At 41.9% G+C, this 26,063-nt stretch overlaps 1 protein-coding gene across 6 annotated transcripts in view; it reads right to left on the reverse strand.

The window, feature by feature from the left end:
- Positions 1-246: 246 nt before the first annotated feature.
- Positions 247-26,063, reverse strand: part of sh3pxd2aa (SH3 and PX domains 2Aa) — a 117,365-nt gene continuing 91,548 nt past the window's right edge. For 2 of the 6 annotated variants that reach the window (XM_084342245.1, XM_084342243.1), the window contains 8 exons: positions 20,130-20,243; positions 15,618-15,701; positions 8,793-8,910; positions 6,580-6,983; positions 6,435-6,449; positions 5,016-5,065; positions 4,388-4,507; positions 247-4,122 (listed from right to left, as the gene is read on the reverse strand). In XM_084342245.1, the coding sequence (XP_084198371.1) occupies positions 2,101-4,122; positions 4,388-4,507; positions 5,016-5,065; positions 6,435-6,449; positions 6,580-6,983; positions 8,793-8,910; positions 15,618-15,701; positions 20,130-20,243 (2,927 nt within the window). In that variant the 3' untranslated portion in view covers positions 247-2,100. The remainder of the gene's footprint in view (positions 4,123-4,387; positions 4,508-5,015; positions 5,066-6,434; positions 6,450-6,579; positions 6,984-8,792; positions 8,911-15,617; positions 15,702-20,129; positions 20,244-26,063) is intronic. The other 4 variants (XM_084342246.1, XM_084342244.1, XM_084342247.1 and 1 more) reach the window with 2 other exon arrangements.

Here is a 26,063-nt window from a genome sequence, read left to right on the forward strand (position 1 = left end):
AGTTCAGCCTCTCATCTGAGGTGAGTTAAAACAGAAAAAATTAAATAATTACAAAAACTTAGTCAATAAATAGTATGCTGAGTATTTACTGCATCTTTACATTAATGCACCATAAAAACAGGTTTAAAGTGCACTAATTCACAAAACAGAACCACCTCGTTCCTCAATATTGTCACTGTGTGATCACAGAGTAACACATTAAACACAGTAAACAAATATGGTTCACTAAAATAGATAACTGCGATCTAGCAGGTACTGTACTTTGTTTAATACTATGATACTGTCCAGCAGAAACATAATGAAAAAGTGTTCAGCCTCGTACAGAGAACTCACAACCATCATTAGAAAATGTATTTCAGCAGTCTTGAACATCAGCCACTTGAATTTTGAAAGTTAGATTTGAGCTCCGTATTTCAAATTCTCTTATTTCACTTCTACACTGGGGAGAAATGATCTCTAACTTCATAGTTTGGGTGATTGCTAAGTCTTATTTACATGATCTGGTAATAGAATAATATCAAACTAAATTTGGAAGATTTGAACAACAACCAAACTGCACAGCAATATCTATTACAATATTACAATGTACTTGTTTTCTTTTTGTTTGTTAGATCTAATAGTTTGAGAAAATGTATCAAGGATCTTCCAGGAACTGATAAGAAACTTTAATTTTTCCATTCAGAGACCTTTTGTTGTATACTGTATTACTCATACCTTAAATAAATAGAAGAAAGAAAAACAAACAAAAAAACCTCTTTGGTTTTATCACATTTTGGGCTAAATGCTGTGCAAATATATCCCTGGGACTGAATTATCTCCCTGCATTTCCAGTACTTATTCAATGCATCTCTGCAACAGCGATATTATTATGTCTACAGAAGAAAATATGTACAAAGTCAATTGTTCCTTGAACTACAGTAAACCTTTGTAAACTAAGTGTTTTTATATTTAAAGGTTGTTAGCTATGCAGTTAAGAGGTGGTTTTGCTCTGTAGAGCACTCAAGTTACATGTTATGTCTTTGATTTTCCAGGAAACGTAAATTTCCAACAATTATTTTCAAGTTTCACAGGTTTTTTGTTTTATTTTGTTTAGTTTTTTTTGTTTTTTTACATGAGTTATCCTGAATAGTTGCATCTGTGATTAAAAACATGAATAGTAACACATTGTTAAGGGGCCTAAAGATCTACAACAAAACTATGCCAATTAATCAAACCTGAGCAGCTACTGTGTATTTTGCCTGTGTCAGATAATACGAGACATGAGGCAGGAGCTTAAATGTTTCTAATTCCAGGCTCTTGGTGGAAAACAGATGTCACAAGAAAGCAGAAATAATTCTCTAAGGAACACTTGCATTAACACAATTATAACATGAACAATGAAACTAAATAAAAATAATGATAACAAGATTAAAATGTTGTTTTAGTTTGCTCGATGACTTGGTGGCTTCAAACAAATAAATTCTGCGTGACTTAAATTCCTTAAATCTTGGTTTTTCTTTCTTCATCTGTGTTGTACCAATTAGAGCACTTAAGATTGAAAGTTTGCACTTTGTAAGCACTCTACAGTGGAGCTCTAAATTGGTTATGGAAATACTCTTGGTGGTGTTCATAGGCCTATGGCACTCTTAAAAGATTTGGTTGATTTAATGTTTTGCCATCCACCATTTAGGACCACCATTCAGGTGAACAAATACAAAAGGCACTTATCGGCCATCATAATCAGTGATGGGCAGAAATAAGCAGAGCTATAACCCTGCTTTACTCGAGTATTACACAATGCAAACCTCTTTAAGAGGTTATCACTCCCATTCATACCATTTTGTTTCTCAAAGACACTGTCCTCCTCAAATTCCCTCGCTCAAGGTTGACCAGTCCCACAAAAATCCTTACATTTCTCTTTGAAAACGTTTTAGTAAACCAGCACTAAAAGTGTCCTTCCTTATCAGATTAAAACATCTTTTTTTTTTTTTTTTGTTACACACAGTATTTTCAGAAATGTACATTTTCAAGGACATATTGCTTAGGGGAGAAAGCGGGCAAAATTCCTAAAAATTGATGCCACCCACGTCCTTGAAGACATCAAAGGGATGTGGGGTTGTTTTATTTCTTACGCTCTAGGTAGTTAGAGGGGACCCAGCCCTTGCGGGGAAGCAGGCTGTCCTGCACCTGGCAGTACCACCATCCATTGGGGTTTCTCTCCAAAACCTCCAGACAAGTACCCTCAGTGAAACCCATAGTTTCCTCATCGCCACGGTAGTCAGCGATGGACACGTAGACATCTCTACCAAGGTTATTGTGGATCAGCTGGCTCTTCTCTATGGGCTTGGGTCGGACTGTGGACACAGGGATGCCATTACGTTGGTTAACTCTGCTAAGGGCATCCTGGACATTGCTTGTGCTGAACGAGCTCCCTGAGGACCCCAGGCTGGAGCGCTCAGCAGGCCTTGTCTGACTTTCAACAACTACATGTGGCCTCACGGTGCTGAAGGAGGCATTTCGCCGTACACCAAGAGTGGCAGAACCAGAACCATAGTGATCACTTCTGCCAAGTGAGTCATTGCGCCTCAGAGAACCAGTCATGTAGTGCCCATCCTTAGCCGGCTGTGTCGTTGTCACAAATACAGACTGAGGCCTCACTGCCACCTGGCGTACCCCATTCCTCATCCGAACCCCCCCATTAACTATTCCAGACGGCTTCGAGAAGCCACCAGGGGGCTTGGAAGGAATCGGCGGAGTGTTCCTCCTCATGCCTTGATGCTGTGGGTTCAGACCCTGAATATTGATGTTATTGAGGGCCAAAACGTGTTGCTCATTTTTCTCCAGGCTGTTGGACTTGCTCCCACCACTCCCATGCCCATCTGATTCCAAACCACCTGGATCACCAATTTGTCTGACAGGTTCCAGGTAGTATGAGGGAGCCCAGCCCTCCTCGGATCCCCAACGGATGTACCACCAACCACTCTCTTGTTTTTCCAAAATCTCAACCTCCACTCCGGCTGGAAAGCTGATTTCAGAATCCTGGACCTTCTTATAGGCGTCCAGGGAGCGGTAGAGATTGGGGCCTTCCACGTCTGAATCACCACGACTCCCTTTGGAGTAAACAGAAGAGAGATCTGAGGTACTGCGTGAACACATCGAGTCCTCTGACGAAATAACAGAGGCTGTTTCAGAGTCGTCCCCACGGGTGGGTTTGAGGCTGTGTCGAAACTGACTTGTAGGCCTCAGTTGCCTTCTCAGAGAGCTGATATCCATCCTCTCAGGACTCTGGGGCTCTGATTTGGTCAGGAGTGGTTTAGGTCTGACAGAAGGCTTGGGCCTGGTGGAAGGGCTCTGGCCTATTCTCTGCTCCACATCCCTGCTGAAGGCAGGGGCTTTCTTGGAGCCTCTGCTCAATTCATCTGATGAGGAGTGGGGGCTGCTGTCCTGTGATCTGAGGCTGATATCTATATGTCTGCCCAGGGTCTGGCTTCTCCGGCTCATCTCTGGCGTCATGGTCTTCATGGGTCTACCAGCTAAAGGTGAGGACCCAGAGGGTTTGCGTGGGACTGTGGAGGAATGGTAGCTCCTTGGGGAATTTGGCTGACTGGAACCTTTGACTGTTGAAGTTCCCTCAATGCCGCTGCTTCGCCTGAAGCCGTCGTTCTCATAGATACACTCCTCTTTTGCAACCTCCTCTACAGACCTGAAGGACGCCCTTCGATGAGTGAACACAGGGGACGCCTTGCACACAGGAGGAGAGGCCTTGCAGGAAGGTGGGGAGCTGCGATACTTGTCGCTGACCACATTGCTTATCTTCACATCCAGGCTGCGTTCATCCTTCAGGGAATCTGTGTCTGATTCACCTTCGCATCCAATTGCAGGTACGTCATATTCAGGTTCCTCGTACACAGGTCTGCTTGGCGGCTCTGAGGCTTTAGAGGCAGAGTTAGCGGGAGGGGGAGTCTCCTCTGAGTCTTGTTTTTTGACAGGCGGCGCTGGGGGTGGGACTTTGGGCCTTGTAAGGGTGCTGGTCCGACGGCTGAGGTTGGGCTTCTTGCGCTTGTCGATGTAGGAGCAGGGGGCCCAGCCCTCCATCTCTCCAATCTGCACATACCACCAGCCTCCTGGGTTCTTCTCTATCACCTACACAACAAGACATGAAGGAACAAAGATATCAAAAACATAAATAAACTTGAAGGAATCAATTTTATCATCATCTATCTAGTAGCTAGAACTATCGTCTTGCTAATTCTGTCTACATCATCATGTTCACATCACACAAATCTCAAGGTCGCATCTTGGTTGCCTCAGCTTTCTTGTCTATCTGGGCAGCACTCAGTTGACATGCATATTCAATGAGCCATGACTGCCTCATCTCAGCAACAACAATGTAAATCTGGCCTCTTACATCAGCCTTTTGTCCTCCACGGAAACTGATGCCATCAGAGATGGAGGACTGGAAATCTGCTATAGTGTAATACTCAGCTTCCACAGCAGGTGGCTCTGGTGGCTTGGGTAACTGGAATCCCTGTGCAGCAGAGGGGGAGAGATGTGAGCAGCTGACATCATATCTAGTCATCATTATTGTATCAGACTACAACTTAGGAAAGGGTATATTCTTATGACTAAAGACAATAAAGGCAATATCTTCAATCATTTCAAATATAAGGTTCATGGCTTAGTAGGTTATAATATACACATATCATAGTATGTAAATACTGTCATTTAAGTGTGCACAGTGGTTGATACAGATCATCAAAGAATAGACATCGTTATTGTTCTTTCATGGTTGCTATGCCAACTCTCGCAGTAACCTGGGAGCCAGTTAGAAATCTTTCCTTTTATGTTGTATTCAATGTATATGTACTGCTTTGAAAATATTTTTTCAGCTAGAACTGGTGTTTGTAAATGTGCTGGAACATTCTTTAGTAGTTCTGTGATGTTCATTCTTTCATATTTCTGTTGCACATACAATCACATAATCACATAAAGAAAGTCTTGTTCAGATGTTAACAGTAGCTTGTTCATTTTCTCACCAAGTGGGTTTCTCTTCTTGGTGGAGGCTTTTGTCTCAGATTTGGAGACCCTGAAAAACATAGAAACATGTCAGTCTGGGCCTTTGGCAGTTACATATGGCTGATGCAGCCTCAGCTGTCATTCAAAATTAACACAAGATGCTTCTCGCTTCACCCCAACAGCAAAGATGAGGTCCAGTGAAACATTTCACTCATGCTCATGCATGTCTCACTATGGGATAGGGAGACTCAACACGTGTATCTTGCTTGACCGACACCACCTCACACAGAAGTGTAAATGGGATGGACTGCATTTATGTAGCGCTCTAAGTGCTTTGTCACAAGTCCGCATTCACCCATTCACACACACACGCTGGTTTGATTCCTCGGTTCGATTCCCTGGCTTATACGAAGTCGAAGAATCCTTGCGCAAGATACCCTAAATTCCATCGATGTATGAATCTGTGTGTGAATATGACAAGTGTTGTAAAGTGCTTTGAGTCGTCAGTAGACTGGAAAAGCGCTATAGAAATGCAAGTTAAATTGCTACTTACATTCATACGCTGCTGGCAGAGGCTATTATGCAAGGTGCTACCTGCTCATTCAGGGCACTAACTACTCATATGCACACTAACACACTGATACAAGAGCCACTGGGAGCAATTTGGGGTTCAGTGTCTTGCCACAGACACTTTTGACATGTAAACTGAAGTGGCTGACAATAAACCAACAACCCTTCAATTAGTGGACAACTGCTCTCCCTTAAGAGCCACACTGTAATGCCTTGGGCAAGTAGCTAGAATCATAAAGTTTGCCAAACTACTATAGAACTTTTAGAACCAAAATAGTACAGATGAAAACTAACAAAACTTGGTAATTAACCAAATCGGTATAATTATGTGAGAATGTGGTGTACCAGATCACCTGTCCAAGTTCTTCCCTACTTTCCTAGTACCTGGTTACACCATTAGGAATCTGACTGTAGACGGCCAATCAAAAATTACCTTCTCCAAATTTCTGATTGTCTTAAACAGTGGCACACTGTAACACTGAACATGGTTGAGGTAGGTTTACCTTAGAGAGGGAGGGAGACACTTTGAAAGTGTCCAAGGGTTTGCCAGCATACAGTCTAGTCAATTGTATTTCTTGGGTACTGTAAATATTAGCAAACCTGCTAACAGTGAGCATAACAAAGATTTTAGTTCGCTCTTTGTGTGATAATTATTTCTTCATTCATGTATTTGCAAAAAAGTATTTTTCTGTTCTCAGCATGTCCCATCACAAATATTCTTAGTTCTTAGTATGTGAGAGAAATGGATATTCACACAAAATTCCATGTTAAATATCCACAGGTTAGTTTGATAAGGTACATGTGACTGGATATGGGATTACACCACCACCATTTCCACCATGAGATACACCACCACTCATGTAGCTTACCTATAGCATCAAAGCCTATACAAAAGGAAAATGACATGTCATAATGTTTCATACAAAGACTAAAAGTCCCCTTCTTCTTAGCTACAATGCATTTACTGCTTTATTCACTGGCACAATTGTCTCCTAACACAGAACAAATACTCACCAATTTCCACTCTATGTGGTGCCACTCTCGCAACAGCTGGGGACCCTGGCTCGCCTCTCACTTTGTTTTCATTTAGGGCAGCACTTGCTGCTATTCCCAGACATGGGCTGTTAGTGTCACGGCCTGCACTCAGCCTCCTGCCCGTCTCGGCATTGATTTCAGCGCTAAAGGGCATGGGCAAGCTGATCTCGCTCTTGGAGATGTGGCGTTCGGGTGTGGTGCTACCCTCTCCGTCTGTCTGGATGTCCTTCTCGCTGACTGACTTCTTTTGCAACAGGTTGCTGATCTCCATGATGTTGCCGATGATCTCCACGGGGCCTGTCAGGGTCTTCTTGCGAGGGGAAAAGTCCTCTTTCACCTTTTTCAAGTAGGAGGCAGGGGCCCAGCCCTCTTTCCCTAAGTATCTGTGGGGAGAATGCATAAAGACGATATGTTTAATTTTGTATCTTATTGAATTTTTTAACTTTTGCTGTTATTTAAAGGGGCACTGCAGCAATTTTACACATAAAGGTCATAATTACTGAGGACATTGAGTTTGAAAGGCATGGACATTTACCAGGCAGGGAGGGTAATGGTGTATTCCATTTACCTCAGAAGTCAGAGCTGGGAATGACATCATATCCCAATATTCACGTAAAAGACGTTGGAATACCAGATCTAGCCAGGCTAGCCATTGTTAGCGATACCAGCTGATAACAACACATTACACAGTATTTTTTCTCATAAAAACACCAAAGCACTTCGATGGAAGTTAGACATGACTGTGTGTAAGACTGTTTAATGAGACATTTATGAGACAGAAGTGGTACTTAACAATATATTCTACAGCTTTCACAGATGTTGATGAGTGGGGCAGCCATCTTGGATTTTTGAGGTTGGGTTGGTGAGGTGCAAGCCGGCGTTAGGGGGTGCTCCAGTTGAAATTGCCAACTGGGAACTTAGAAATTCTGACTTCCCAGTTCAAATGGGACGCACCATAACACAAACCAATGTTGTGTGTTGCATTATGGGGAATGCAGGATCCAGCGTTTCTGGACCTTGACCTAAATTTAGACATTCTCTGGCATTTAACTATGTACTACAATACACCGAGCAAGATCCTATGCATTGAAAAACAGAGGCTATTTTCATTCTAGTAGCGTAAGGGTAGCCAGAGGCAAGTAAACAGACTGCATACAGAAATACATGCAAAGGGACACTGCTTCCCCATGTTTCAAAATTCATTGTTAAACTAAATGAGTCATTTTAGAGTGCTTTGCAAAACAATAAGTAATGTTTCCAAATGCCTGAGTCATTTGCCTCTAGGTGGGCTATTTTCTGCTCAAAAGAAAAACAATTGTTTCTGCTCCCCTATTGCATTACTCAAACTACAACCACAAGGAGTCCCCATAACTAAAAGAGCTCCGTGCCTGGACTTCACTGTGGTAAACCGGCCCACAGAGAGCAGCTTGACTCAGACATGCATCTGAAGGTTTATTTCTTGTTGCGCTCTAAAATGGCTTGTTGTGCATTCAAGTCCAATAAAGCCAATTTTATTGATTTAGCCCTTTATCACAAAATATAAATTTGCCTCAAGGGGCTTTACAATCAGTAAACAGCACTAGACAACCACTGTTCTTAAGCATTTGATTTGTAAAAGGAAAAACTCCCCAATAAGCAAGCACTTGGAAACATATGAGCCATTATCACATAGGCACACACAAGCACCTTTGACAGGGACAGGGGCATAAGTTCCAGTGTATTCAAGTTTGCACACTCTTTTGTGTGCATATGCATGTCAGATGCCACGAGGCAGCATGTGATAGTAATTCGCTGTGAAGAGGAGCTCCACTCTCTTATGCCCCCGGGGATACACAGAAACAAACAACTGACAGGAAATACACACTGCCCGGGTAAACAACACACATACACAATAGAAATCCCAGGAAGGACACCCAGTTGATCTGTGGAGACTGCCATATGTTAATGGTTTCTCCCCAATGCCATTACGCAAATGAGAGCTGCAGGAATGCGCTGCCTTGATCACAGCCCTAAGCTATGACAACTGCAAGCAGTGTCACTACTGTCCGAGGACTTGTTCACTTTGACATTGGATGAGAAAAACAATGAACTTTGGGCAGATTCCATTTCTCTCATTGAGCTTATATTCATTGATGCTCCTGCTGTGGTGGCTCAGTCAGCTGAGCATCTTAAACATATCGGATTTTACTGACCTGATGAACCACCAGCCCTCCAGGTTCTTTTGGATGACCTCCACGGTGACCCCTTTCTCAAAGCTGACTTCATCCTTCCCTTGACTGGTGTACGGCTGTATCGTCACATATTTCTCCTCTGGAGGAAAGAGAAAGGGAGGCAAAGTGAGTGAAATGTTGTCATTAAACAGTCTGACACTGAGGGGTTAAACTCCTGTTATAGTTTACATCTTCCCAGAGGGCCTTATGAGGGAAAAATGGCTAATGTGACCTACTTAAAATGCTCCAACTATTTCCATACCAACACAAACACGCTCCCCCTGTCATACACAGTAATAACCGGCTCCCTCTACTGGCTGAACCTCTCCCCCTTTCTCCATGTTGGGCCTCATTCAAGCTTTTTGGACCCAGATCCAGTGTTCATCTCTCTCCAGAGGGAGATTCCTCTTCTAGCAGCAGGCCTACATCAGGGCCTCCCATGAGGAGATAAGATATTTGGACCAAGATCTCTCTACTCTAATCCCTATCTGACCGCCACTCTGCGTCTCTCACGCTCTGCTAGGCTTCCAAGACCCTTTAGGGAAGGAAATCCTACAATGGTCATAGTGGGGAGCATTACAAGGTCAGGGGATTCATAGACACCAAGGCATAAGATGGGAGCAGAGGAGGAGATGAATGCAGATAGAAATAGCCGCAGGAAATAATCTAAACATGTAGAGAATAAATGAGTCAGACAGGAGTGAATGTGACCCCAGATGGCAACATTGTTCAAGGAAACGTGAGAGGCAGGGATAATATCTCGGATGCATGTGGTTATTCATCTCAATGCATGCTTTCAGTAGGTGGGGTATGTCTTCTCCTGCCCGCCACTGCAGAGCAGCTGAGGACAATAATGTGGAGCAGAGTGGAATGTCTGGCCCTGAACCTCAGCTCGCAAAGCATGCTGTGTGTGTGTGTGTGTGTGTGTGTGTGTGTGTGTGTGTGTGTGTGTGTGTGTAGACGTTTGGGGTGAGTACTTGCAGATGGACAGGGAGTAACAAATGGAGTGGCTTACATCTGGAACGTCTACCTAAATGCGTGTGCTTGTTATGTATGTATCAATATAGTTCTAACAAAATCATTGGAACTATGTGACAGTACTGTGGATGTGTGTGTTAATCCCCGAAATAAATGACAAAAGATTGAATTAATTACACCTGTGAGGTTGTTCAGATCCGGTATTAACATCCGTCCCAAGTGATCCGATCACATGTGGACAGCTCTAAGTCAGATCACACCTGGCATTGACATGCGTTTCAAGTGACCGCTTGATCGCTCTCACTCACCATATTTTTTTTACACAAAGACAGAAATGTTTCCATGTATAACATTTATTTAATTTACAAGACGGCCAAAACAGTTAAGAATTTTTTGTAAGCAGCGATTCACACAGTTTACAAAGTTTCTTCCAACTCAACAACTCAGAAAATTGGGCGATATTTTAGTCTGGGGACTTTCTCCACATGCAACAAAGAAGTAACCTATATTGGTTACTGTTTACTGTATTTGTAAATTTGACATGTTTGCTGTCAATAAAATGTTGTCTTTAGTGTAAATGTGAAATGCGTCAGCTGGACTATATAAGATAAGATTCGGGACCTGCTGTAATGATAGCAGTCTGTGAAAGAATGGACCACAGCCAGCAGGGCGGAGTGACGATGATTTCAATTGAACTTAGTGCGAGACGCCATCCCTGCTGATAACATAATGAGGTCACTTTTCTGGCAGCAGCCAGTCAGCAACCCCAGGGAGGTCAGGACACCCTCACCTGACCTGAGATGTGCTGTATTGTAATTTGAGTCCTGTGCCCGACCTTATTTTATTGTCAGTACTCAGGATCACGTTCTCATCTTCTTTATGAAGCGTCACATAAAAGGCAAAGAAATCTGTGTCAGCAAGTGGGCTACAGAGTATACGACTGTTTTCTTCCATTAGCAAATTACATCCTGGGAGAACATCAATCCTATGTGGTCGGTCTTTGTTTTTGTCCTTTGTCAGTGCTACTAAATCAAACTGTATCTCAAGTGTCTGCACAGAGCTGTTAAACCTCATTCAACCATTTCTTATCGCTAGCTCAGCAAGCAGGGACAGTTGTGCCTCCATTCAGCAAGTAGAAAAGGGTGGAATGGAGGACGAGAAGGTGGGGAGGATGAAAATAGAAGAAATGGAAATGGAAATTGGGAATTTGGGCTTTAACTTTGAAGATAAAATATATAGACTTTCTTGTGGTTATCTAAACTTTCTAGCACTCATATTATTTCTAATAGCAAACCCAACCCATCTGGTGTGCCAAGAGAATTAACACAAACCACTGCTGTAACTGCACACATTGGTATTTGATCCAGGTCTATTTGAAGCGCAGTTGAGGCAGAGACAGACAGACAGTGTACAGAAATTGGACAGCACGTCAACAGACAGCAATACAGTGCAGTCCCAAAATGAAGAGTGGTGGTGAATGAAAAAGTTGGAAAATCCACAAAAATGTTTGACATGACTCCAGTCAGCAGCAGCTGCACTTTTCATGATGAGACTATTTTCAGCTGTGGAAAAAACGCTACTGGTCTAGAAGCCGTTAGCTTGTTTGCAATGTAGCCAACAACACTCGATGCCATGAGAAACTCTAGTCTAAAGTCCTCTGTAACCTTATATGTGGCTTTGTCACATTCCTTTGAACTAATGAATCACACAGCAGTTTTTTAAATTCTCTATTTGAGCTACACCAAGGCTGCCTTAAAAAATATGTTAATTCAAATATGAATATGCAATACCTCCACAACAAAAGGTCCAAAAAATAACCTGAACTGACCACAGCAGACCTTGTGGTGTACAAAGTTGACAATCCAACAAATCATATTTTTTGACCATCTGAGAGCCAGATGCAGATGGTGAACGACCCACTGATGTGTTTCATACACAGTCCAGCTGCCTCTTTTTTCAGATCACGTACCCTTCAACTAAAACCACGTGCTGAACTATAGCCAAAAAACTGTGTGTTTGGGCTAAAGGTTTCAAGATTTGGCCACCATGACATTATTTAGCTCTTTTGGTGGCCTGTAATGACATTTGCAATGTAAAATCATGCTAAGGGGTAGAAAAGCAAGAAAAGATGACAGAAGAGACGTCTTTCCATGGCAGCATGAAATTATTCACCTGCTATGGGGCTTAGGGCAAACATGAGCTGCTGGCGCTCCATTTACCCTGAATAAATGGGGGCCCAACAGCATAAAATTACAAAGTTTAGTGATTAAGGTCTTGAAATGAGATTTTGGCTCTTCAAGACACGGCCTCAATATCAGATAATACAGCAGGATCTATCTCACGGCCTAGACACACCAAACATGCATCCAAGAACTAGAGTTGATGAAAGATTACTTTTGTTGCCTCCCATCACCTGTGTCCGAACACAGCCAACAGGCAGCTAGCTTGTACATTCTGCGCCCGCTTGCGAGGTAGCAGTCATCTGTATTTGTCATTCAAAATGGGAAACTGGAAGACTCAGGAAAAGGAGATACAAACCTTTGTTATAATAAAGCAGCATTTTTTTCTTGCTTAAGTAGCCAATTCCAATCAAGAATATGTCTGATGAAAATGTTGCAAATTGAGTTATTCCGATTCTGATACCAGTGTCAGAAATGCTGCCGATACTGCCGAAAACGTAGGTATCGGTATTGGTGAGTATGTGAGTCTATGCACCGCTCCAATACCACGTAATTTAGAAGCGGGACCCTTCTACTTCCCAGTTAGCTCCGTTAGCTCTGCTTAACGTTACACGCTGCAGATTCAACATGCTCAATTGGCTGGAAAGCTGCTGATAAGGGCTGACCAGTGGCAATGGTGGGAAAAACATCACAACAACTACGGCCACAGACACTAATCAATGGCCCTGACATGGGCCAAAGGCCGACAGTTGGTCTGGTGTGTCAGGGGCCTAAGACTATATCACTGTAAGAAATAAGGCAGCCCTCAAGTTCATTTGAATGGGGCCAGTCCAGCCATGAAGCAGGGGGGCCGGTACAGAGGACCCTGATGTGAAAACCTGCAAAAAAACCAAACCAGGTTCAACCTTTGGCGCAACGCAATATCATCTGCACCAGCCATACAAATACATGCAAGCACGTGTTCCTGGTAGACAAAATTTTACAAAACTGGGAGTGAGACTCAACAATAAACAATAGTGGCTAACTTTCTCCCTTCAGAATCGCCTACTCAACCATTGACCTGGGGCTGTTTGCGGTCTTAAATTCCTGCTTCGCCAGCAGCTTCACTGGGCCAGTTTCTTGCATTACTCTGAAATCCATTCTTGCATGGTAGTGACTAGAAGCTTTTCACATTTTGGAGAAACTGGTATGTTCAAGTGTATACAAATACAAGTGCCATCATGAAAACAAAACAAAAACAAAAGGTTTTAATAAAGCCACACAAAAATGACCTGAAATAGCACCTCTACGTACGAGAGTAAAAATGTCGGAGCCTGAAAAGGTAGGTGTTGGAATTGAAGAACAGGCCCTCCAAAAGTGTTTCATGCCCTCATTCTCTGGTGGCGACAGGGAGCTGGATGACTCACCCCCGCTCTACAGAGGTTCAAGTCTATGTGATTAAAACCAGTCCACAGATTGGGCTGCTGCCCCACTTTCACACTTTCCATGACTTTCTCACTGTTCTGGGAGACATATCTAGTACAGTAACATTGCTGCAGACCTGGCTGCCACTGTATCCCTAATCTGTTAAATGTCTCATATTCTTTGATTCCAGTCTATGAATGACAACATACTGTAAAAGGTCTTCTAATATCTCTTCTTAGACTTGTGACAAACGTTTGCCAGTTTGAGCTCCTAAATTAGCTGTGTGGGTGACGTGAATGAGTCATTTTCCTGTCTTTCAACAGCTATCACTACTCTTTACCCCTAAACCAAATATGATTAACAACATGAGAACAACTGTGTGATATTGTGTGTGTTTTCAGAAGAAGCGGGAGTTGTTTTCACACCAATGTATTCCTCTCCTGTACTGTAAGTTACTATAGGCTCTCTAGAGTAGAAGCACACGCCATTCCACCTGTGTTCAGTCTCCTCTGATTAATCATTTGTGCCCTGTAGCCCTGGTCTGGAGGAAAGTGGTTACACAAGCAAGTCCAGCCAGGCTTTATTATGATGGTGAGAAACAAATAGTTTTTAAAGGTTTTGCACTGGTCCTGGAACAGCTTCTAGGAGGCGTCTGTTAGAAGAACTGACTAATCCTGAAACCAGACAGGTGCCTAACGGACAGTCTGAGAAAAGTATGAGTTAGAAAGCACTAACTCACCCCCAGGAGAAGTGACTGTTCATTCAGACAGACTCATGTCTCACTTTCAGTATTAAAGCAATAATAACTGACAAAACCGCATGTAACTTGCCAAAAGCAAAAATGAAAAGCATGCAAAGACATTTTCATGTCGTTTTTTTTTGTTTTTTTTTAAGATTTACAAGCAAAATGCAAAAAGTCATTAACAACATTTTGAACCTAAGGGAGCTTGCTTTAATTAAGCAGCAACACTGTTCTACAGCCGTTTATGTTCACATGGCTCAACGGCCGTCATGGTTGTTGCGTTTGTTCTGTGGGAGCTGAAAGAGCCTTAATTACCCAAATCTGTTTAATGCAGTCCAATTATTTTGTTGTTCAGTGTGAGCGAAAGAACGTCCAAGTTTGATGGAGTGTGATTTGAGATTTTACTGTCAGAGCTGAGTCATGGCCACCCAATATGCTGCTCCCAGTAGATACATGAGGCCATTGGTTGATGGCTGATTTGTGAGGATGTAAATGAGTTTGTTTACAGTGTGGCCTCAGAATATGTGAGGAGTGGGGCCACGAGAGGGGCTTAGCAGCAGTACTGTAGGTCTGTTTCTTACAGTATGAGAGGAAGGTGTGGACTGTATGTGTATGTGTGGGTGAGTGAGTTTCAGACACTTGATTACTGTGTCTTGTCCTTTGTTAGAACTGCTTTCTCATCCACATTTTCATTACCCATTAATGTCCACTCTGGGATCATTTCTTTTACAGCATTTAAAGTACTAGCTCAGGTAAGCACAAATGTACTGACATGTTTCAAATTGTTCAAAGTATGAGGCTAGTATGAACATTTCTTAGAAACATTCAACTGGAATGTCATGTTTTGCCCTTTTGAAAGAAAATCAACTTTGTTTCCACATCACATTTTCTATTGAAACCTAGTTGTTAGTCAATGGCTTAAAAAACATTTTACATTTATTTGACTAAATAATCTCAACTCAAAGGTCTACTTGCTTCTGCATCTCATGGTCTTCATTTGCAAAAATAACTGTACGTAGTATGCTCAACCTTTTTATCATCATTTTCAATAGTCCAGAATTTTCAAATGAAGCGTATTTTAATGAAATGTGTATTTTTAGTGAGCAACACATGACCACTTGCACTGAATACATTTTAGTTTGCCAAAAACAGCTACAGTGCAAACAGTACACTTCCAAACAACCAGCAGGAACATTTATGAAAGCAGTTCTCTGATTCATGTTAGTGAAACAACATTATTTTTTGTGGACAACCTTTGTACACTTTAGCCAAAATGTTGGTAACAGAATTAGCTAACTAAGTAGCTTACGTAAGGTCACATAATTAAACCTGAGGCAGTTCTCTTCACTGATGAAGACTGTAAGATGCAGTTGAAGTGAGTTTGTGTTGTACATATATGTATGTCGAGGCCCATCCATGTGGGATGTAATGCATTTGTCCCAACTGTGTATTCTGTGTGTGTGAGTGTGTGTGAGTGTGTGTGCCCACTGTCTCCATGTTCACCTCTGCTCTGCTGGCGGTTGACTATACCCCCAAGGGTCCAACGGCGGTCCAGCCTCTTCAGGTGTGCCTTGCGTCTCTTAGTGACTGATGATGATGAGGAGCAACCAAGGAGGAAAACAAACAAACAAATGTAGAGTTAGTGTAAGAAGCAAGTGAACAAAGGCAAGAAAAGCTGTTAGTAGTAGAGCCAAAATCATTTCTGAGGGACGATGGCAAATAAACAACTTGCAATGCACAAGGTTTGTAAGTATTTTAGCCAAGCATTAGTCATAGTCCAAAACACTTTCTACACATTTCCCTACATGTGCATAAGTCTATGAAGTCAAAAAGTGGGCAGGATCGTCCTTATTCTTTTCATATGAATTCTAGCCGACCACCACTTGTTATACTGTAACATTATTTATTGGAGGATGGATGTGTACTGTACTTTCTGATGCACATTTATTATGTTGTGTAAATTATATTAGTAAGATATGTTGTTTTATCCTCCTTTTAGGGTTCTTTATTTAGCATCTGAACGGGACCCTAACAGAAAACATAACACCATGTTTGACGGTGTCAGACAGCTCTTGATTCAGGCAGCATTCACATACGTAACCCCACCTCTTCATAATCAACATAATCATTGCTGGCTTTCAACTGACACTGGTAGTCAGCACATTTTCACACACATATCGTAACATCCAGCTACTGTAACAGGTATCTTGGACCAGAGTTAGGTTTCACTGTGACAGGAAGGCAAGTAGACAGCTACAGTAGGACTGTCATGAACACACAGCTTTCTTCTTAGACAGATTCACACCAAGTGTCTGACTTAAAGAGTTTCAGTGTGTACCTTCTCTGAAACTATTATTAAGACCTGAATATGGCACCGCCGCTCAGCCTTGGTTTTACATTTGTAAAACTTTCCTTGAGTCAGGAAAGCAATTTTTTAAAAATGTGACATCATCATAATAAGTCTTTGGGCTGAGAGGGAACTTGCAGGCAAGATAACAACTACAGTGCATATTCAGTGGGCTGCACAATCAGGAAGTAAACCCAGAAGAACTTTTTAGGTGTATGAGCCAGGAGAGCAATTTTCATTGAACTGAATCGGTACCATCTTTGCCTTTGGTATCTAGCTGTAGTGTAAACCTATGGTACCCTCAAACCAGTACACATCAAACTTAAAATCATTTTTATTTCAGTTGCTCTTTTGATTGTTTTTTACCCAAATAAAGGATTATTTTTTTAAGACTTTGAAATGAATGAAAAAAAATGCCTTCTTCTACAATTTATAACATCCAAAAATCTTAATGTATCCAATTTACACTGAAATAAAACAAGTCTATAAGGGGCGAATTCCTTTTGAAAACCTGATTAGGTACACTATTATGTGAGGATATGTTTATATAGAGTATGTTTACACAACCAATGTGTCTTAGTAATTTCTGTCTATAATTGAGTACAAAAACCGTATATCATTAAACTGGTTATGAGGCAGTTTCAACTACAATACTGATCCCTCTACTGTATATGACCTACGAAAGCAAACCAGTGGGTCAGATAAGTCACAAAATGATAACTATACTTCATGGTGGAGTGCGGAGGGGCTGCCGGAAACAACAAAACATTCAAACTCCTTGTAGCAGCTTTAAAATCGGTCACTGTAGTCAGAATATCTTTGCCTGTTTCCAATACAATAAACTTGTTTCAAGAATTCTATGGAAATGAGTGCCTGTATCTTGAAACAAAAAGAATAAAGCAGGAGGAAATGATTTTTGCAGTCGTTGGCTTATAACTGACAAACCAGTTGGTTAACATTACTATTCTGCAGTGAAGAGTTTAGATCTGCTGATCAATTCAGGAGGAGGACGAGGCCCAGATCACACTGATGTCAACCGGTTACTCATGAGGTCTACATACAGTAATTCAGTGGGAAACGAGCTATTTCGCTGAACTCTTGACCTCTTTCACTCCTTATTAGTTCAAAGCCTGTATGATAAAGCAGCCGTCATAGCATGAGGAGTAATTTTCCTTTCTTAGTGCCTTCTCCAAGGCCACATGAAGAGCGAACACATTAATGCAGGAACAGCTAGATGGAAACAGCACTTGTCTTCTGTCTGCTGTGGTAATCTAATTCCTTCTTTCTTGCTCACTCTCTCCATCTTCTGCCCTCTCTTCACCCTCTTGTCTCTCCATTTTACCTTATGCTTGACATCCGCCCTCTCCCCCTTTGTGTGCTTCTGCTACTTGTCATTTCCTCTCCCTTTTGATTCCTCTCTGCCTACCATCCATCCCACTGAACATCACCCTACTCCTGTTGACCTCCTAATTGAAATATCAGCTAAAGGCAGGCACAAAGGGAAATGTTATTTCGAGGTAATTTCAGCGGGGCCTGGCTGAGCCTGTCGGTTCCTCTCCAGCAGGCTGAGCTGTCAGTGGAATTAGGTTACAGACCACGCAGAGATAATGAGATGTAAGAGACGACATGAAGCGAGAAGGGGGAGATCAGAAATAAGAAGTGACGATGTGTGCAAACACAAAGACACCGACCTAATGGGAAAATGAGGCCCACTGACAGGATGGGGCAGGAGGGAAGTGTGTGTGTGTGTGACACACAGTTACACACTTCTTGTGTGTAGTTGTGACCTCAGGTACTTCCTGTATAAATTCACTTCAGTGAAAAAAAAAATATATATATACACATATCTATCTATCTATCTTTCTAGCTATAGATAGACAGATAGATAGATATGTGTATACATATATATATATATATATATATATATATACACACACATATGTAATATCATGACAGTCATGATGGAAAAGGTCACTATCGATGCAGCAGAACAGTCTTTATTTATCCCACGCATTCTTCCTTGTTTAAACCTGAAGCCTGCATTACCCACAATGCATTTTGACTGGTGACAGTTTTTTTCGAGATTCGGTTGTGTTATGCAAGTAGCAGCTAATGTACCCTCGAGCCTCAAGCAGACATGATGAGCAGCTACAGAGGTCTCCACACCCTTGTCATTTCAGACTTTAAACATGTTACAACCCACACTGACTCAGGTGACATCCCTTGAGGATGTTTGGTTCCCCTTTAAGGGCCTGTCACACAGAGCATGTCATGAAAGAACAGCATGAAAATGGAAAAAAAAGCAAGTGTTAAGTTTTGCTCAGCTAAAGCACAAAATGTTGGTAAGACATTATGAATATGTGTTGGAAGTGAAAGCTCTGCATTTAAAAAGATCATAGGATAGTAGCTGTCTTCATTGTTAAACAACCTCTTTACTAAGTTAAATATATCTATGTGAATCAGGCCAGAATGGTCACTAAGGAGATAATGTTCCAGACATTTTAATGCAGAAATGTTACATATTGTATCTTTAAGTTATGTCAGTGGACAAGTGATAGTCCAGCTCACATCCATTGCCAGAAGCCTCTGCAACCCTTGCCTGATAATCAATCTAGTCTACTGTAATAAATCCCTTTAATTTTAGGACACCAAATTCAATCTAAGTATATTGTATATTTTTTAATCTAATTAAAAAAACATTAAGAAAAACATTTAATCCACAGACAACCAATGCTCCGTATCCATACGGCTGTTTCACCTCCATGTAAGGATTCCACTGTTACAGCCACTGACAACATGTAGTGTGTGTGAATGTGTGTCACAGGGAAAACATCCAAGAAACAAATGAGAACAGCAAATAACAGTGATGGTGGCAGCTGTGCAGGAGCTGTCACCACTCTAGCATGTGTGTGTGTGTGTGTGTGTGTGTGTGTGTGTGTGTGTGTGTGTGTGTGTGTGTCTGTTTCTTGCAGAATGTGCACGACTCAATGAAGCGTGGAGGCTTGCATGTCTTAATGAGAGGCAGAAAATGTTTGTTAGATAATCCAGTGGCACTCTGCAGCAGATACAACACTGTACCATTCCTGTTCCTTATGACTGCAGATAAACTGTCTGCATGTATGCATTGCCTGCATTTCAACTCACTCACTGCTCATGCTAGTGTGATTGGGCTTTATTTATCTCTATTGGATTCCCGCTGTCTAAAAGTAGAAAGGGGCTTATGACACAGTGATGAAACGCTCCCTCCCAGCAGTCAGACTAAACATTAGAGAGGATAGGGTCACAACAAAACAAGGCTCCTGCAAGAGTTGCAGCCTCCCGGGGGAGTACAAAGGAATTTTCTGTGGTGCCAAAATATTGCAAATCCTTTGGCTGCGGTCTGGTACCATTTCACCATGGAGCTGCGACTGTGGTCTTCAAGGTTCCCAATGTGTGGTTGGAAGTGTGTGTACGTGCATGTGTGTTTAGTGCTGACTTCTGTATGCTGCTTTTAGTCTTAGACTGAGATGTGAGCACAGAAAAACCATCCACCAAAAAACATTATTGAGAAATCGGGGCCTGGGACACACATAACAAGCCGGTCAGAATGACCTTTATGTCTTTTTCTTCCTGTGTTTAATGTGTGTGTGTGTGTGTGTGTGTGTGTGTGTGTGTGTGTCTGCACTAACCTTCTCCAGTCCTGGAAGTGCCCAGGTCCAAATCATCTCGGGTTACATTCTGGGAGTCCAGGTATGTGGCCGGCACCCAGCCCTGCTCCTCTGCTGTGCTGACAAACCACCAGCCTAGACAGAGCGACAGAGGACAGAGAGATGAAGCAAGACAGAGTGAAGACAACAGTACTGTAACAATCATCAAACCTGAAGGACAGCAGTGAGCATCATTCCCATGGGGTGATTTAAACCCAACAAAGGGAATTTCACGTAATTGTTGCTCATCTTTAAAATGTAGCAAAAATAATGTTTAAAGAGAGATGTGAGGCGGACTCATGGTGGCTGGAAGCTCCGGCTAATTGGACGCGCTCATCATTACTAAAGCAGACATTTAAAGAGAGGAAAGTTACCGGAGAGACTAAGTGTTGGAGCTTGAAGCAAACACAGATCAACACGAGCACTTAATGCGACTGTTGAAGATGAATCTGTTAAGATCCTTAGGTGGTTTTAAGAAGTTACTTCACTTTTCACTATTCCTCATTATGAAACATGTTAGCATCCAAACCAAGTGGCTCTAAATTAGACACATCAAGGTTGTACAGTGTAACCTTCTAATCATACAACGTCTACAGCCATGCTAGCAGCACTGTGAGCTTCTACTTCAGCACAACAGTGCTGTGAGTGAAAGGCTATCAACAACAACAAGGCTCACAAGGTAACATTACTAACATACTAGCTCACAATTATGCTTACAGGCTGGTTCTAAGCAGGTATAATGTTTACAATGTACATCATCTTGTAGTTGTAGATACCAGATCAATGAATTTAGCTGACTTGACACTTTTTTACAAAAACAAAAGTCACAACAAAAGAACCAAGAGGCAAGTCAGTCACATCGATCACTTTTTGACAGGCAGCATGTGCCGAATCATTACAAAGACTGTTTTACAAAATTCAGAGACATGATGAGTACTGCCTTCATAACATCTGGGATAAAATCAATGGTGCTGAAAGGGTTGGACATCTTAAAATGTGGGGGGTGTGACTTCAATATTGTGGTCGCTCTGGCTTCTGGCCAGAAACCACTGCATGAAACATTATACTAATATATACAAGACAAGCAGGCATGACAGATGACTCTGTTATAGACAAGGATGAGATTCTGTATCACAGCATTTTACTTTTTACAGTAAAGAAGTTGGTAATAGATGTATTTATATTCACAACAGCAGTGAGGTAGAACATATTTGGGAGGGCACTGCAAGAAAGTGTCCTGCTTGTGGCCACTTGTAATAGTAGCATTTGTGAGCTACTTGCTTGCTACAGACACCCTAAATTTTACCAGTATCCCAAGGTTTTAAATTAGCAACCCTCTGGTTTCAAGTGCTCAGACTGGTCTCAAGTGTCCTTTTCTATGTAAGTGTGATTGAATGTATGAATACAGCAAAGCGACAGAATTAGAGAGATGGGTGGACCGGAAAGTGGAACAAAAATGACAACAAGCTATTTCTTTTCTCTCTCCAAAGGAGTCCAACAATTAAGTCATCACTGCTCCAATGTATTTGTAGTCATATGGATCGGATTTCGAATGTGGTTGGAGAAGGCTGCGTGAATCACCCGCATCACACCCTTTTTTATTACCCGGCAAAACACCAATCACATTAACACGTGTAATGAGTGATGTGGAAAATATGCCTGTAGCATAGAGCTGTATCATAGGGAAAGAAACAGTAACGGTGGAAGGTGTGTCCGTGCTGTTTAAAGCATCTACAGTATAAGCAACTACAGTATATACCACCACTGCTTGAGCTGCTGCTATTGATAACTGGAATTACATAATCATCTGTCACATTACTCAAAGGTCATCTCCAGGTCAAACATGTTAACTTGCTTTAATGTTCAAAAACATACATTTTCTCAGTGTCTGTTGTTGTAGCACCACTATTCACCCTCTGTCTGAATGCTCTGTTTTTATTGCCTGTCTCTTTAAGACCCTCCTCACAGAAAGCCCAGTCTGCGCTGATTGGTCCGCTCTCACAGGCCTGAGCAAGCACCACCCACTGTCTTTCCGCAACCACAGCCATGTTAGTGACATGGCTGAAGGCAGCATTTATATAGCACTTAGACATTCTTTATAATAATAAAAGGCAGGAAATCTCATTTCCTACATGATGGGGCCTTTACTTTTTAAATTATTGGTCTATTATAGTCAGAAAATGGTGAAAAATGCACAAGTCAATGATTGCTTACAATTATCAAATGAGATAGGGAGGATAAAAGCACAATACACAGCAAAAAACTGCATCTTGTGGTTGTCCTCAGTGGCTGGAGTCTTGTCAGTTGGGCTAACTTGCAGCTAAGCAAACTCCCGCTGCTAAGGAAGAGCATTATACATTGTTGAAAGCTCTGGAGTAATGTAAAGTGACCACACTATAGGTTCATTTGAAGATGAAACAGAAGCACTGCAGGAAACACAGAAAAGTGGTCCTGAGCTCCGTTTGTGCCAGACTGTAACAACAACTACTACACTAACAGGCATTAAAATATTATTGGGTTGACACTTAACAGACCACAGTAGAGGACCCTGGCCAGCCCCCCGCATGTGGCCTCATCTCTCCTTATACCCATATAAGCACAGTGAGGCCTGAGCCACCCTCACCTTGACAGCTTATGTGCAGCATTAAAAAACCTTCTTCCAACACACACACACAAGCTCACACATAAAATCATACTGAAATACTGTCTCCCCTGAATTTCCCCACAGCTGGTCATGTCTCGCAGCCAACACAGCAGTTAATTCAAACCGAGGGCCTGTGGGGGTTTTGCACAGTAGCTGCAGTGTACAGTGGCTCCTCCAACTTGAATTTCCTCAGTCACACTAGCTGTCTGTGGATGCTCTGCACCTCTCCACCGACTGCTGTCATATTCCTGCAGAGATGTTACAGTGCAACTTGGCCTTGGACCCATCAGGATCAATTTCAGACCCTGTTTGGGTGTGACTGGTGAAACAGTCATACTATCGTTTAAATCTTACACCATCTCTCCTGACTGAAGAAGCCAGTGTTGGAATGCACAGAGCTTGCCACACTTCTGAGACTTGTAAAATCAGGGGGGGCTGTCAGACTTTCCTGACCGGGGGTCATCTACTTGTCACCTACAAGTTAGAAAAGTGGGCTTCGGATCAGCTATGGCTTTAAATCATGAATTCAACGACGACTTTCTTTGGTGTGTGTGTTCATATGTGAACGTTCCAAGCAGCCTTGGGTTCTTCAGTGTAGATTTCGTGCTTTGTTGCAGTGTGAAAGGTCCGCCTAGCAGTAAGAATAGCTTGCTCCATGTGAAACACATTAGGACTCTCATAGGCTGATTCATTGCAACTACTTAAAAAGCTAAAGAAGAATTGGAGCCACCTGTACGAGGAGAGCAGTAGTTCTGCACTGAGACAAATGCACCTGGCACACAGTGGAAAAACACACTGATAAATCTCCTGCACTGATAGAGGACTGAGGTGACTGCCTGCCATCAACAGTGGCAAGTGTGAGCTCCCCTGCATCTTACCTTCAGTAAAATTAAATATACTGTACACTGATAGGAGTGTTTGTTTTTGGCGAAAATTCAAAGGTCATTTGGATACGGACCAGTCATACATCAACTCAGGAGTAACATGGTTTCATTGCTGGTTACAATCACAGCTTCAGCACTGTCCACAATGAAGACAATGAAACATGAGTTTTAGATTGATGCCAGAATGATGAGGGTTGCAGAAATCCAACTGTCGGGAATCAAAATCATGAGCTGCTTTCTCCAGACCACTAAATAATGAAAAAATGTTTTCAGTTGTTTTTGAAGAAAGACAGACTGCACAAGCCTCTTCAGCCGTACAGATGATCAAGCCTGACATCAGAATCAAAAGATTATTCCTTAATTTTTACCTGCTGTCAACATCTAACACTGGCCAGCAGGAGTGTTCATTATAAAACCACTTCCAGTGTTTCAGAGGAAACTTCAGATTTCTTATTAAGCTTTGGAGATTTAAGTGACACGGCACTATTTTGGGAAACACACAAAATTAGCTCTCCTGCCCAGAGTTAGATGAGAACATCGATACCACTCCAATGTCTGTGCATTTAAACCAGCAACAGACAACTTTTCTGCTTTAAGTTACCGTTCTGAAGTAAATACTGACTGCACAGTGTAATGGCTGTAGCAAGATGACACCATCCACACAAAGATTGGTTGCCTATTAGGCCACCAGGTCAAATGATTGCACAAAGGAAGTGTGTCTGTCAATCCACAACCACAACAGGAAGAGGCATTGTTTTCTCAGGTTGTTATTCCCAGGTAATGAAAAAGAGCTGGTGGAGGAGGCAAAGAAGGTGAAGAGGAAAAGTGACAGAAGCAGAAAAGGTTTCTATCTGTCTGATACCTGCTGTCTGAAATTGCTTGGTCTGTTGCAAATAGGTGATGCCATCTTGTTCTCTGTGCCTGGACAAAATATCAAGTTTAGTCTCTTGGCTCAATACACATTTATTACAGTTTCAAACTATCTGAACTATTTCTGACATCAACAAGTCAGACAAAAATAACATGAACTTCTCCATAGGCTGTTTTGTGACAGTTGGCTTCTGCCTCTAGGATTTTCCAAGTGAGCAGGGCTCAGTGATCTCACTATCACATCATACTGCTTACTGATGGAATGAAGCCCAGACTTGTTTTATTGATTTCCATGTAGCTTGATTATGTTGGAAATTAGCTCAGAGTTTGAAATTGTGAAATAGTATATGTATATTATGTGTATTGTATGTGTAATGCTTGGGAGAATCTAGCTCTAAAGCTATATTTAGCTAGATCTCTAGCACTTAGTTTTTTTTATGGAGGACCAAATTACTTCTATATGTGATAGAACTACATTAATACTACACAGAACCACAATTTGGTTGCAAGAAAGTGAAAATAGAAAACATTGAAAATGAAAACATGTAGCCAAGTTTCTCTCGGATGTTCAGGACAAATTTAAACCCAATCCAGTGAAAAAGAAGTGATTGGTGAGGTTTAAAGAACACATACAAAGAATCATAAAAATGATTCAACACAATTGTTAACTGGGAAGTCCTCGTGTGTTGGCATGGAACTGCCCTACACTGTTGTATGATTGAACAAACGAGATATAACATGTTTATCAGTGAGCTTTAGAGGTGTATGCAGATTTTGTCAGAACCAAGCCTGCCACCACTTGCTGTTTCCCCACAAATCCTGTCTTTATGCTAAGTTAAGCTAACTGACTAGTGGCTTCTGCTGAAAACATTAGTGTACAGGTGTAAGAGTGGTATCAATCTTCTTATCTAACTCTTTGCAAGACAGTGACTGCCCCCCAGAATTAAACTATTCTCCTACATCATGCTCAGCCATACAATCATTTTTTTAAGAGGAAAAAAAAGTGGTACAGAGATGGTATGACCAGCTGTGCACAGAATAAAATAATCTGTATGGAGATGATTTCTTTATTTGCAAGCAACAACAGGCATGTGTGAAGAAAAATAAAAACTAATATTTTTTGGTTTCCTGTCTTCTACACATATGCCCAACGAGTCAAGAAGCCTCTTTATCTCACTCACACATGCCAAGCTTCAGACTCCCATCGTGTGCACATATGGTGTTGCAAGGGAAGGTTTTGACAGGGCCCAGTCCCCCTATAAATCCAGCTCTGGAGAAAGTGGGCACAGTAAAAGCAGATAAATGAGGACCAGAAGCGGTGCTGGACCCCGTCAAATATGCACATATACACAATTCTCCCCTCACAGATGATAAAATAGACCGGAGATAAAGGGTAAGAAAAACAAAATGGAGATGCAGATGTGAACATACGAGACTAAATGAGAAAGATAGAAGATAGAAAAGCAGTCACCCTCTGACAGTAATAGCCAGTTGGCAGCATGGCAAACCTGGGCCTGA

The sequence above is a fragment of the Pagrus pagrus genome (genome assembly GCF_965226575.1).
Source record: "Pagrus pagrus genome assembly, chromosome: 2".
Lineage (NCBI taxonomy): Eukaryota > Metazoa > Chordata > Actinopteri > Spariformes > Sparidae > Pagrus > Pagrus pagrus.